This window comes from Camarhynchus parvulus, chromosome 4 (genome assembly GCF_901933205.1).
Source record: "Camarhynchus parvulus chromosome 4, STF_HiC, whole genome shotgun sequence".
In the NCBI taxonomy this organism is placed as follows: domain Eukaryota; kingdom Metazoa; phylum Chordata; class Aves; order Passeriformes; family Thraupidae; genus Camarhynchus; species Camarhynchus parvulus.
In genome coordinates, this window is record NC_044574.1 from 11424814 (window position 1) to 11439806 (window position 14993).

Sequence of the window (14993 nt, forward strand, 5' to 3'; positions counted from 1 at the left end):
CTGGGAAGGTAAGTTGTTAGACTTCCTTCACATTATTTGGCTCCTGGTTTTGTGGTCTCCAACTGACAAGCTCAGAAATAATAAACTTAGAATAAGAAGCAGAGGTCAGATGAACAATATTTCTCAGCTTTTCCTTGTGTCCCCTCAGGCTAATATTGCACAGCTTAAAATGATCTTAATGTCCCACAAAGTCTGCACTTTTGTCCTGAATAAATCCAAGGTCCGTCCAGATCCTCAGCTGCTGAAGATAAATAGTGAATTCTCTTGAGCAAAATTTTGAATTTATTTAAGGGCTGCCATACCAAGCACATGGCAAGTACTAATGGTTTCCAACCCTTACAGTCTTACAAAAAAGCCTGATTGAAATGCATGCTCAGTAATTTTGTGAATTGCATTTTACCCAGTTTGTTGGTTCATCTTGCTTTGTGGGCATCCATTTCTGCACATGTGGAGTTGGGGATCATATATATGTGCTGCTCTTCCCCCTGCCTCCAGGCCGAAGATGCAGTGGGGTTGTGTAGAGGTCAGGTCTAAGCTTGCTCCCGAGCAAATGACATGTGCCTGTCTCAAAGTTTATTCTTGACAGCCCAAATCTGCCTGCTGGTTCCTGAGCAGCTTTCTTAGACATCCCCAGTGTGTGACCCTTTTCTGTTCTCGTGTTGCTGCCTTCAGCACTGAGGGGCTGTGCAGGAACTGGATCCAAACTGGTGGTTGCTGCAATAACACAGCTCTAAGTGTGGCACTTGAGTTGCTGGCAGTGTTTGCCTGCAGCACAGGTTACTGACAGGCTCTGCTGAACTCACTGCTTTGCACTGGAATTTCCACATCCTAAATCATTGCATAAAGGAACGTATTTCTTTCTGTTTTCTGCGGAGTGTAAGTCTTCATTGGGGTATAAGGTGATTTCATATCCTCAGGCCTCTATACATTGACATTTATTTTCCGTTGTCACTCAGACTGCTTTCCATGTTGTCACCAGATTATCAGATGGACCATCTGTAAGATAAAAGTTACTGTCTATCTTGCTCAGTACCCTTGGACAGAAGGGGGGAAAAAGTAGTGTATCTCTTAGGATAAAGGAAGAAAGAGTTTATTTGTGGTCAGTAGAATACAGGTGTGCAGGTGGAGGGGAAGATCATAATATGCCATTAAATTAAAATGTCCATACAAGTCTGTTTCAGAGTCCACTAGGATAACAAATTTTACCATTTTGTTTCTTTCTCTTAACAATCAACCCTGTCAGCTGGAATTGGGCATCCTGTGCACAATCCAGTCTCTAATTTCATCAGAGATCTCAACTCTGTAGTGTAATGATCACCTCATCTGCTTCTTGGTTTCAATTAAAGCAGCTCTCGGTCTCAAACCCAGGACCTGATAAATGTCTTCATCAGTACTGCTTCATTATTGCTGTTATTGTTCTGGACAACAACATATGACGTTTTTGTCCCTTTTCCTCCAAGGAGATAAAAGGACTGTCAATTTATTTTCTCAGTTCTTATTCCTGTGACTGAGGGAGGTGGTTTATCTTAAGAGGCAATATTCGCTAGGCTTTTTCTCTGTTGCCTCTCATTAGAACAGAACAAAACAAATAAAAAAGGAGAAATTCATGCTGATGCCTTCCTTGCAGGTTGCCAGGTCTTTCCTCCTGATACCACTCAAGCTACACATATTCTGGTCTTTTTTTAATTTAATCTTTTTACAGAATAGGTAAATAATTTTGTGGGGTTTATGGCCTTTTTATATTTTCAGGTAAACTATAGAAAAGTTATTGAATAAAGACTTAACTCATAATTCATAACTTCATCAAAATTCTTCCACTAAAAATTGCTGAGTGGAAAGAATGAAATAATACAACAAGCAATAGTAAAAACATTAAAGAACTATAATATTAGGAACTAATACCAGAATACACACATATACGTTTTTGCATATCTTGGTGGTCAAACTCATAAACTTCATAGCTGCCAAAAGATGTAGTTGTTTATGGTACAGATTTGAGATTTTATTTTTTTTTAATCAATTGTGGGGTTTTTTTAATATTAAAGCAGCCCCACTTTTATCAGTTGGATGTTGGATGTTTCTATTTCTACCTTTTAAAAAATATTTTTTATAATTGTTTTCAACTTTGTTATGGCAAGCGCTGGTAAATGCATTTCAGAGAGGAGGGCCCAGTTAATTCTGCAATGGATTCCATCTGTGTTGACCTTGGCTGCACAGCCCAGCCCGCCCCAGCTGTGTGAAGTAACTGGTGCTCCAGCAGGGTTGAAATCAGACAAGCACCATTTGTGTTTCATTTCCTTTTTTCTTTCTTTCTGAATAACATTTTGTCTAAAAACAAGGATTTTTTTTCTCCTGATCTTTATTCGAACTTCTCATTTGTCCCAGGATAAAGTACAGCTTTGAAACCTTGATGCTGTGTCAAGTTAAAATTGGAATGACTCAGGACATGTATTTCCTGGGTGAATGAGGTTCAGTAATGATAGGAATTTCATATATTGTATGCAGCTGATGGAAAAAATGGTTTAAGGCTAGACCAAGAAATTAATTTGTCTAATGAAAAGGGTGGTATGAATGTATACTGCCCCAGGAACAAACTGTGACCCCAGTTAACGAGAACAAGCTTCTACCCACTTGTGTGAAGGGGGAAAATCAACTCTTTGGAGGCAGTCCTGCCTCTTGTGTCTATACTTCAGGCTACAGAGAGGTGATATGTATAGAGCAATTAATAATTGCTGTCAGTTTTCCAACAGTAATGAACATGTAATAATTTTTAATGTCCCTTATGGCTGTTATACAGCAGCAGCTAACCTTGAAAGACTCGTTTATTTTGTCATGATGTGCAGGCTGTTAATTTGATTTTTTTTCAGCAAAATTATGGGATCACTACACTAAAAGTAGTATTTTTTTATTTATTTTGCTTCTTTGACAGATAATTTCTCTAGCAAATCTGGTCTGTGAGGAAATCTCATTTGGTTCATGTTATTGGTAACAGTAATTGCCAACTGTAATTTATAATTGATTATGACATAAGAAGTTGGCTGTATCATTTGATAATAGAAGTAATAGTAGTGTAAATTTCAGTCTGACCAGGAATTTCTGTGTTCAGTTGTGAATCAGTTCATTGTTCATGAAAAAGTTTCTCATTTTACTTGGTGTGCAGAGGTGAGTCCATGCTGGATGAGCTGAAGGGCAGGGTCAGTCACTGCACTCTGGGAATGCACAGACACTTGTCTGCAATGTGGGATAACCTTCTTGATGGGAATTTGACTACAGAGCACTCTAAGGGTGGGACTCATTTAGTGATGGTGTCAAGAATTGGGTGACTGGTGTAGGTGTGTAATCAGCAACGAGATTTGGAGATGTCTAGCTTTGAAATATTCAAAGATGAATCCAGCCCTGAAAGTGCGCACAGAAGTAATCTCACTGCAGGTAATGGCACATGTTATTAAAGCTCGGGCTCCTCCCAGGTAACTTCAGGTCCGTAGCAAAAGAGGAGCACGATCCCTGTGGCCTCATCTGTGAGATGTGGAAGGAGGCTCTGCTAGACTGGTCAGCCCACCTGAGGTGCAGCCCAGAAGTGTCTGCATCTCTCTATCTGACCAGGTTCTCACTTCAGTATCTCCCTTCATTCGCTTAGTTTACACTGGATCAGTCCAGTGCAGACAAACACCAATGCATCCCTGTCATTCCATTAAAAAAAAGTCTTGAAAAACTGTTCCTGCAGAAATGCAACTCTGCTTACAAGTTAGTTTTGTAATTATGACATAAACCACTGGTGCTGAAAAAAGGCTTCAGTATTTTCTCTAACACATAAATATGAAACTAAAAACCTGGGGCAAATATGAATAGGTTTCATAAAATACAGTTGTTTTGGTACTTGTTAAGGAAATAGAACAATAAAGTCATATGGAAGAAGTCACAGAGTACTAAATTTACTTTGCTATTATATCAACATACCACCAGTTGGTCAGTTTTAAATTAAAACCAGGTTTATATTCAAAAGAAGCATTTTAGAATTTGGCCTATTATTTGACATAGTTATTTTATCATGTAATGGTTTATTGATTTTTCAAACTTTTCCTTGTTTGTAGATCACTTTTCACTATGTAGAAATAGCATTATAAACATTAATATGTATATTAAGAATTGATTTGCCATTGAAGAAACACCTATCATGAAAATATGGTTCAATGTTCTGTCCTTAGTCTCTGCCAGCCCAGGCTATTTAACTTTTCTACAGTGTCCAGCCAAACTGCTGTTTGCTTCTCTAATGTGAATTATTTTAGGTGTAAAATGCTAATAAATTAGCCTTAACGCTGTAAAGTGGTCTATGCATAGAAATCTCTTTCCTACATAGACCCATTAGATTTAAAAGGAGAACTATATCTTTTCAGCATTTTTATCACTTAATGCTGTTGTAGAGAAAAATTCCTTTAAGGAAGCTGTAACATTGATCTTGCCATCCTTAGCAATGACAAGTAGGATTCTACAGTGTTTATCATCTCCAAAGGACTCAGTTAGAGGACATGTAAGAAGGTTTTGTTTCCTTTTCATGGTAGAGGTAAAAGTCTGGACAATAATGATACATTTAAAAATGTATCAGCATGTTATGAAGCATAATTAAGTTGCTTTACTGCTTCAAGTCTCAACCTTTACTTATTATTGTTAATTATAATCATATGTGGGGAACTTGAGATTTGTGCTTTCTTCTTGTCTAAAAGATACTACCTTGCAGAGCATCTAATTGAGCCCTCCAGAGCCTTGCCTTTAGAGATAGTTAATGTAAGAAGTATTCACAAGAGCAGAGTTTGTGAAGCTGGTTGCATTGGCACTGATCATGAGCAGATGTTCTGTCCATGTTTAATTTAACACCTTGTTGGTCTGTAATCACTTTTTCTTTTTTTTTTGTTCCTTCAGCCGCCAGACAATGGGCCTCCACCACTGCCAACCTCCTCCCTTCCTGAAGGCTATTATGAAGAGGCAGTGCCACTTAGTCCTGGGAAGGCTCCTGAGTACATCACTTCCAGTGAGTAAGAATATTTCCAGTCAGTTCCTGAGCAGTTGGTAACTCCAGGGGCCTTCAGCTTTTTTAGTGTTTGACAACTCCATCTCTGTTGGTGCTGTGGTGTTGTGTTGTGATTGTCACTTTGACAGTTTGGGCCGTTTCTGGTTATCCTTGCTGGCCATGCATTGGATTGCTTTGCAGAATTGTTTTGGTGTGTGTTGGACTGGTTTGCAGAACTGTTTTGGTGTGCATTGGGTTGGTTTGCAGAACTGTTTTGGTGCGCTCAAACCAAGCTCCTTTTACAGAAAAATAAATTTGGTTCTCAAGTGAGGAACATATAAACATCTTTCAGCAGCTATTGCAGACAGAGGGTCCAAATTAGCCATTAACCTTTTAGACTGCTTTGAACCACAGACAATGGGGGCACTGGACCAGGAGTCCAGAGTTAAATGTTGCCCAGAGTAAACCCCTCTAAATTGACCACACTGTGAGTGTGGAAGTCTCAGAAACTGGTACTGACCTGCATATCTGCCTGCTGTGCCTCTATTGCACTGAATTGCTTGCTAAAATAGACAAATAAAAAGGAAAAAAAAAAAAGGAACTGTTGGGAAGATGTGATCTGCAGTATTTCTGATGACACATTGTGGAAAGGGATGAATTGGTCCCAGCAGCTCCCACAAGCCATGTGTGATGCCCATGGCAGTACTCTTGTGCCCACTCATTCAGGGCAGTAGGCCAGAGGGCTGCCTCTGGCTGTCTACCAGAATGTCCTTCTGCAACACCCAAATGTTCTTTTTCACACCCAAATACCTCCCCAAAGAGCTGTGCACTTCAGTGGAGCTGTGCTGAGAGCACCCTGATGGAGCACTGCAGTGACTGCTGTGACCTTTACACAGGGTCATTTATGTACCATCTTTTTGCTGCCTTTTTATTGGCTGGAGTAATTTATTGCTTGTGTAGGGCTGATTTATCACTAATCATTATTTTCTATGGTCCAAAGATTAAAGGCATATCTTCCCCTATTTTATAGCCATTTTAATCATTTTAAATTATCTCTCTGTTCTTAAAACATGCATAGGAGTCACCTTAAAACTAAAACACCATTCATCTGTATACTGCACAAACTGATGTTATCTAGCAGCTTTTAATTAACCTAAGAAATTCAATGTAAGAAATGAGTTTCATGTGCTGGAAAGCAAATGAAAGAACATATGGACTTAGAAGAGCAGCAGAATTACTTTTCATTTCCTCCCTTGAAATGCTGCAGGGTGGTCCTGCTACACCCTGTAACCCAGTGAGCTTCTGACTTGGGTTTTGTTGTTAAACAAGAGCCATGCTCAGGCAGAAAAATATTAATAGTGGAAATATTAATAGCACTGCTAAAAAATCACCTAGGGAAAAACAAGACAAAGTATGAAGCTGATTTCTTATTGTACTTAAGCATTTCAATGCATAAAAATATTTAGGATATCAGCCTTAAAAGTTCATTAATAATTCCATAATTTAAGTATAGTATATCTATATCTCCAGACATTTAAAGCTCTGTTAGTGAGACTTAGCATCTCACTTGTTGAGATTTTGTTATATTTTCTTATGTTCTGAACTTTATAATATCTTAAAAATTGTGTTAAAAGAATTCCTCTCTTTACTGGCAATGAATTTGTTTTTAAATTCAATTGTGCAATTGATGATACATCTTCAGTCATGCAAAATGTCCGCTAAATCCAGTTGTGTGGTAATTAAAATCAGCTACCAAAGTATATTAAAAGATATAACCTTAGCTGTTTAGAGTATTTAAGATGGAGAAGACAATAGAAAAAAGTGCTTGAAGTAAAAGAAGTCCAAGAATGCATCTATTGGGATAGATATAATTATTTTAAGTAAACGTTCCCATGGAATATTTTTGTAATGTCATTAATAGCAAGGAGACTTACATACCATGTGTCTTACCTGTAAAAGTAAACAAGCACTGAAGAAAATTGCAGAACACAGTCATGAAAATGAAATATCTCTAACTTTCCCAAGTCCCTCTGATTGGTTTGTAAAGTAGTGCTTGCATGTAGATGAAAACAAGAGTGTGTATGACTTACTTGTGTCTATTTGGGAGTTATATGACATGCTATGGTGGGTAGATCCTGCCCCATAATGTATTCTTATGACCTTTGCCGTATGGGAGTTTGTTTCTCGATGTGATGTACTAAAGCAAGATGAAGATGTTTCTCTGTGAAAGAATTACAGAAAATGAAGCTGTCAAATAATATTTTGAAGATGATGAAACACTACCTAAAATTCTAGCTATGTATTCCCAGCTTACTGTTTCATTAAAATTCACAAGGTGTCTGTATGGGTCTTGGCAAAGTATCTCATGTTTAATTAACGTAATGCATTGATATTACTGAGCACTGAAACAGTAACTTGTTCATGGCTGACTTTCAAAAGCTTTCACTTTAAATGAACCTTCTTGAGGTTTTCAGTTATTACAGTGTGCTTCATGGCTAAGTGTTTTAACCTAACACTTCTACACTTTTATTAAAGATTATGACTCAGATGCCATGAGCAGCTCTTACGAATCCTACGATGAAGAGGAGGAGGATGGAAAGGGGAAGAAAATGAGACATCAGTGGCCTTCTGAGGAAGCCTCTATGGATCTGGTGAAGGATGCCAAAATCTGTGCCTTCCTTCTTAGAAAAAAACGATTTGGGCAATGGACCAAACTACTGTGTGTTATCAAAGAAAACAAACTACTGGTAATTCTTATTTTTAGCTAGCTATATTTTCATTGTACCTTTCAAATGATGTATTTATTTTTATAGGAATCTGATTTTTGGAATATATTCTGCAAACAGTGGCCAAGTCTGCAGGAACCTTACCAAAGAGTTCAGTCATGATTTACCCAAGAAGCAGAAAAACACTGAAATTATAAGTGTATCATTTCACCACTTAGAACTTTGATTTTTATTTCACTTAAGTTTGAACCCCAGCAGTTCCCTGATATTGGAAAGAACATCTGGCCCATTATCTTCTAAAATATTTAATTTGGAAAAAAATAGTTGCTGAAACTGTAAATCCAGTCTTTCATTCCCTGCGGACAAAAAATCTCATAGGGAGCTCTGTGTGTGAACTGTTGGATCTGACTGCTGGAGAGAAAAGTCCCTTGTTGGACTGAGAATTCACTTGGCAGCATATGCTGTGGTAATGTACACACTTTAAACTAAACCTTTGCCATCTGTTCTGCAGTAATTATGATGCAGTTTTCACATGATGCACAGCTGCATTATAAAAGGGACAGAAACAAGTGGATGTATTTATTCCTTAAGCAAATCTGTTATGCTTCTTTCTGATTGGAGGCACCAGTGAAAGATTCCATGAATTATCTGCTCACAGATGTATTTTTGTTTTCTGAAAATAGACCTTAATCGAGGGAAGCATTTACTGTGTGTTGTTATGAGCAAACTAATGCTCATATTAATCAATAAGTTGGGGTCCTTCTGCCTTCTGATATGGTGCTTCCAGCCATTGTACCTAATTACATAACAATTACTGCACTATTCCAAGTGTTAAAAGCTGATTAACAAGTCAGAGAACATTTTCTGTAGAACCTCTCTATTCTACAGTGTACAGTGTGGTTTAGGTACATTTTTTCCAAGTACATTTGTGCTTATGGCAGTATAGAAAATAGCAGGATGTGACATGGAGGTAAGAGATATCTGAAAATACAGTTGGAATGAATTTGTTAGTTTGCAGTAGCTTTAATTTTTGTACCTTCCTGTATTTAAATGTTAAAAAAAAGTTCATTCTGATTCAGCTTTTATTGTATTCTTATAATGCCGTTATCCTTAATGCACATTTTTATCACCATGTATCAGTATCATATCAGATTTCAGAACCATCTGATAACAGCTTGAAGAAAGGAAGAGACAGAGAAACAGATTTTTCCCTGAAGTCATACAGCATTTGTTCTACAATTACATTTATTGTTCTATATAAAAATATGTTATTTTTTATATTTTCATTTCCTTTACCCACATGTGTGGTCCGAAAAGCTTTTTTTTTTTTTTCCTTATAGGGATCATCTTTCAGTAATTCTATAATGTGGATTAAGAAAATAAAAGTCACAATAGGAGTCTAACGACCAAGTTACACAAGATTGGTTTATTGTTTGAAGGAGGACTTGGACAGTTAACTTACGAGATATGCAAGTAAAACAAATATGTGTTCTTAGGGATTGGTAATTGCTTGTGTCATAAATGCAGCTGTCATCATAAAACAAAAATATTTTAATTAGGATTAGACATTAGAAATAACTTTTAGTAGGAAATTACTTTTCACTTAAAGTCCGTTAGGGACTCACTTTTCACTTAAAGTCTTTTAATATATACATACTTCAGTTTTAGCAATGTATAATTTTAAATAAAATATTTAGATTAATATAGAAGGAATTAAAAGCTGTTTATTGGTTCTTAAAGTGAATGATGTTGTATATCTTAAAGATTTCATAGCTTGAAAACTTAGTATTTTTTAAATGTTGCAAACTAAAAATCTGTGACTAGATTGGAGAAACTTTAGTGTAATGGGCTTTGGAGAGGGACAGCTTGTCAGTGATCTGCAGAGGCTGGTTTAGAATTGGCTGTATTTGCTCAGCCTAGCTTGTAGTATTTATAACATACTTTCATCAGTTGTCTTCCTGACAATTGCATCCTGGCATGAATAACTGCTGCAGACAGGCAGAAGTTCATGTGCTTTTCTCTATCCACATAAATGCTCAGCTATTCTTTGTATGCAAATACTAGTTAGTCTTATTGATTATCAGAGACCCCTTTATTATCAGATGTCTTGTCAGCCTTAGTGCTTATCTGTATGAGTGAAAGCCCAGTTTACATAAGCATATAAAATAACTGGACATTTGCATAGAGAGTTAAACATTGTTCTGCAGTCTTTGGGAACCTCAGCTGTACTGATGGGTTGGAAGGGGGGAATAGAGGCTGGGTCTGTAGGACAAGTGATGTAAATAAAGAGGGAGCCCTCTGTCTTCAGATCACCAGTTCCAGCAGGGAACAGGCCATCAGTGACCCAGCAGGAAATGGCTGTTCACTGGCAGCATTTACTGATGAGGGAAGAAATGTAAGTACATCATTGTAGCCAGGAGCTTACAAAATGAAGTAGCATGGAAATTTGTGGAGGGACTATTCGACTGTATTAACCGAAAAAGTGTGATTTTACCCACTTTCCATGAAGTTTTTTTTTTTACTTATGTCAAGAAAGTGAACAGGTGAGTAAGGCATGTGCCAGTGTCTTTGCAATTAAAGTGTGTAGGAACTGATGTAGATTTGCCTTTAGATGCTGGTCTGTCACTGGAGGGCAAGGTAAACATCTGGGCTTTAAAGTTGTTAAGTTACAGGTTTATTCTGCTGCTACATGTGAACAGATATCCTAAATCACCCTCTTCCTACCTGATCAAGGTCAAGGTTGAGTCATAAGGATAATGCAGAGACACTTAATGCTCTCCATATGTTGTACCTGTCCTGCAATAAAAGGCATCTATTATTGTCAGTCTGGAAGTAATTTTGCTTTACAGAGTGGATGAGTTTGCTCTGGCTGAACTCTGTGGTATGTGGTAAAGGGATGTGTAAAATATATTCAGAATTCTGTGAATTAAAAATACAGCGTTTCTACATAATAAGAGTTTCCCCCCAAGGTTCAGAAAGATAATATCTAACTCTGGAACTTCCCTTATGTTTATTTAGTGTTACAAAAGCTCCAAGGACCAGCAGCCCCAGATGGAGCTGTTCCTGAATGACTGCAGTATCACCTATATTCCCAAAGACAGCAAAAAGAAGAAGCATGAGCTGAAAATCTCTCACCAAGGAGCAGATGCCCTGGTTCTGGCAGTGCAGAGCAAGGAGCAGGCAGAACAGTGGCTAAAGGTAAGGGGGGATTTCTGACCAGGAATTTTTCTACCCACAAAGTGTTCGCATTGCTCAGCTGCTGTTGCAAACTGAGACACAGACAACTTCCAGACAAATCCAGACCACGTAAGTCCCATCTAATTTGGGCCTGCAGAAATACAGATTTTAGGTTCAGGCCTCAAAGCAATTCCTCAGGGTTAACCCAGTGCTGCTGCTGTGGAGGTTTGCACTACTAATAGCACAATAATCTGGCACAGAGAGGAGAGGTGGCAAATTCCCTTCCATCTTCTTCTCCAGTTCATTTTCCAGAAAGATTTGGTGGTTAGGGCACGGTCTTGGTGAGTGGAAGGTTCAAATTCACTCAGGTGGAGGCAGCTGGCACCGATACTATTTTTGGCATGGTGTCACCTTTTTTAAAAAGAAGATTCTCTGAGGAGAATTTGAATTCCTCTGCATGGAGAAAAATCCTTCAGCTTCCTGAAGACCATTCAAGTTTCCTAATTCTGGTTTAGCAAAGTATCATCTGTTATAGTTTGTCCTGCGAATGCAGACTTTGGAGAAAACGGGATTTTGTCATCTTCCATTCCTCTCTGTTCAGTGTCTGCAAACATGGAAAATCCCAAGGCAAGGGCTGCAGTTACAGATCCTAACCAGATTACAAGTATTTATGTTGGATTTGCCAGTCTCAAAGGTGGAGGTCAGTGAAGTAGTGTGGGAAACTATCACTGCAGTTGCAGTAGCAGCTGTTTTAAGACCTTGAAATCCAGCCTTTTAAATACATGTATAAGTCTGAAGGCATCAGACTCATCAGGCATTCTCCATGCTGTGCTCTGATCTAACCTTATATGGTACTTATTTTTCTAAGAATAAATTGTATTTCCCCAAATACAATTGAATTAAACACATAGGAATTTCCTGATGGCAGATAGCTTTTCTGCAGAAGAGGGAGACATAAAATGCAGCTTAAGCGGTATAAATTCTGCTGTGGGCTAATGTACTAAATGGAAAATTAATCTGTAATTTCCTATTTTGCAATATTTGAATATACCTTTTGCGGGTTTGAGGTTTATGTGTGTTTGGTTTTGACTCTGGCTTTGTATCCTAGCTTAGAAAATGCTCTATTCTCATTTTAATGGCAACTAATCCTAGCCATGTATTTGTTAGGCTTCTTCTAACATCAATATCTTGTCCTAAGTTTTAAAGTCATGCGAGTGTCCCTAGTTCAGCTAGCAGTTCAAAACCACTGATTGGAATGAAGAGAAGTTCATAAGTCATGTTCCCTTCCAAGGGAATTCCGCTGTAATTAGATCATAGGAACTGCACCCTTATTTCCTGTGTTGTTCTCAATTTAGTAATTCTGAATTCACTGGCATCTATCAGATGTTCTTTCATAAAAAATTTTTTATTTTTTTAAATTGTATATAAAGCATCCCCACACAGGCAGACGGAGCACTACTAGATTTTTCCATGTCCCAGATGCATTCCTGCTGCTTCAAATTGAGAAGGAAAAAGGGATTTTGTGCAGTTGCATGTTCACACAGTTGTGTATTCTGTGTGTCTGCAAAGCATTTGGAGAGAGTCTGACAGCACTTTATTTAGCTCCTTCGTGCTGCAAAGCTCTCTATTCATGAAATCTTTCAAGTACATGGCACTGTTACTGTACTCAGCTTCCAAGTCCTCAGTGCTGCTTCAGCCCTTTGCTTCTGCAGTAGAAATCCTTTCCCACAGCTGACCAGAAATTATCTGTGCAGCTCTTGCAACAGCTCCAGTGTTTTCCAAAAGAAGTACGGCCTTTGGAGAAATAAAATAAGCATTGCTTTCTGTATTTTTTAAAATACACCAAAATTTAAGGATTTTTAAAAAATTATATAAGCAATTATGTTTGGATCATTCAAGCCTTACTCCAAATTAGCTTCTGAAAATCATGTGTGGCTTTGTGTAGGACATTTTACACTATGAAAGAGGTGCTTCTCCCAGCTTCTTGGAAGATTTTCACTTTCCCAGCCTGTCAGTCAGAGAGCCAGGGTCCTTCCCAGTGCTCTGTCCCTTACATGTGATTTCTGTAGGTAATGAAATGGGCAGATCCAGAGACTGCCAATGAGAAAGAACTCTGCAACCACATTTTTAGAGCATAAGATGCCTTCTTGGTCAAAGATACTGCACCAGTGTGTGCCACTTGAGGCAGATTATCAGCCAGGAGCAATGGGTTCTCATGAATTCAAATGTTAAGTGTCACATTAAAGCTTTGCGCTTGATCCTAAAAAGCTCAAAATGGTTTTGAAGACTAGACTGTCCTTTGAAAGCTAAATAATTTTTTTCCCAATTCATGTATATAATCAGTAGAGAATAGGTTATCAAGTAAATAATTTTAAAATATCTATTGGAAGACAAATTCTAAATCAATGTAGAATATTTCAGACCTTTTTTTTTTTGGTAAAGATGACACCAAAAAAGCCCCAACTGATAAACATAGTGCAAATTGAAGTCTAGACTGGAAACCACAAAGGGAGTTTCAGATTTACCAGCTAACAAATGCTTGATGAAAACAGATAGCTGATGTCACCAAAGAGCCTGTCAAGATTTCAGAGGAAGGAGCAAAGCTAATATAAATTCAGGCTAGAGCTGAGATCATCTCAGTAATATGGTGGGCAACAAAAAGTGGTGGAATTTTCCAGACTTGAGTCCTAAAATGTTCCCACAAAAATGTACGTGAAAAAAATGTGTGCAGTTACACACTCTGACCCAAAAATGATCTTTTTCCATGCGTGCTTGAGTGTATGTGCATCTGTGCATTTTGTGGTCAAGTAAGGTCTGAAATTTTCTTGTTTGTCTCAGCACATCCAACAGACTGGTAAAACTACACTTATTTGTCAGCATCCCTGGGAAATGCTGCATTAAAAATAAAAGGACTGGTAAGACCATGACCTTACAAGAAGCTTCTTGTTCAGTGGCTTCGTTTGTGCAGATGAATGTGCTCTGTGTGCAGAACCCTCAGACTAGGCCACAGAAAACTGCACTCAATATTAAAATACATGGATGCCAGTTGAGGCAATTTGTTGTAGAAGACTGGTAGAAGAAGGAAATGGTCACAGTGACTGGTCCCAAGGCCTTCTCTTCCTCCTAACATTCCTCCTGCAAAAAATTATTTCTGATTTATCATGCATGAGTTGCAATCTATCATTCTGGAGTACTGGCCTTGATTTTTATTTTTCCCTAACATTATGCACCCTTTGTTACCTTCTCTTCATTTTATGGTGCTCTGCCACTGTGCAGCAATCTCTCCAGCTGAGGGTCAGTAATTGAGCAGTGAATCTTCCAGCCATAAGGAGACATTGCTTCATCTATCATTCTGACAATGCTCAGCCAGTTCTGAACTTGTCATAATAGGAGGAGGATATTTTGCCCTGAAGAGAGAACAAAATCATGGTTGAGACGGTATCCAGTCATCCAGAGGCTCTGCAGCATTCCTTGTAGGGCTGTTTAGCTGGTTCACCTACCCAGTTTTTCTCTCTGATTAACTGCATGTTATCTCTTATGAAAGTCTATGAAAACATCTCTTTTTTTTCACTGTCCTGAGTTTAGTGAAGGTAATCAGGTAACTTCTGGCCCCCAGTCTTTATGTGGACAGTTTTACTGAAGAGTAAACTACTGACAGAGCTGTTCTTTAGCCAGTTTATATCGGCATAAAATTGAGCTTGTAACTGTGAACATTGTGTGGCTGCTTTTGGTTTCAATGGGAATTTCCAGCTAGAGGTCTTCAACACTTCAAGCATTTCTTTTTTGGCTTATGTAATAACTCCCAAAAGAGGTTATTATCTGCATTTTGTAGCTGAGTAGAACCAAATGCTGAATGGTCAAGCCTTAAAATGGACTAAAAAAAGTGGTTTTGGGGATGCATACTTGGTACTAGTGATTTCCATGCAGTGTTTGTTAGTTTGTAAGAAACTTAAAGAATGTACTGTGGCCCAAGGCCGTCGGGCCAGGTTCTTCCTCCACTGCCCATCATCACCAGCAGCAAAGGCTGTGCAAACTAAATGAAACCTCCCAGGAATTACACCCCTGTTGTCTCAATCAGATGGTTT

At 38.2% G+C, this 14993-nt stretch overlaps 1 protein-coding gene across 2 annotated transcripts in view; it reads left to right on the forward strand.

Annotated features, from left to right (window-relative positions):
- AFAP1 (actin filament associated protein 1) overlaps positions 1-14993 on the forward strand; it is a 111528-nt gene that overhangs the window by 63211 nt on the left and 33324 nt on the right. For both annotated transcript variants that reach the window (XM_030948375.1, XM_030948376.1), the window contains exons 4-6: positions 4918-5026; positions 7541-7752; positions 10750-10929. In XM_030948375.1, coding sequence (XP_030804235.1) covers positions 4918-5026; positions 7541-7752; positions 10750-10929 — 501 coding nt within the window. The remainder of the gene's footprint in view (positions 1-4917; positions 5027-7540; positions 7753-10749; positions 10930-14993) is intronic.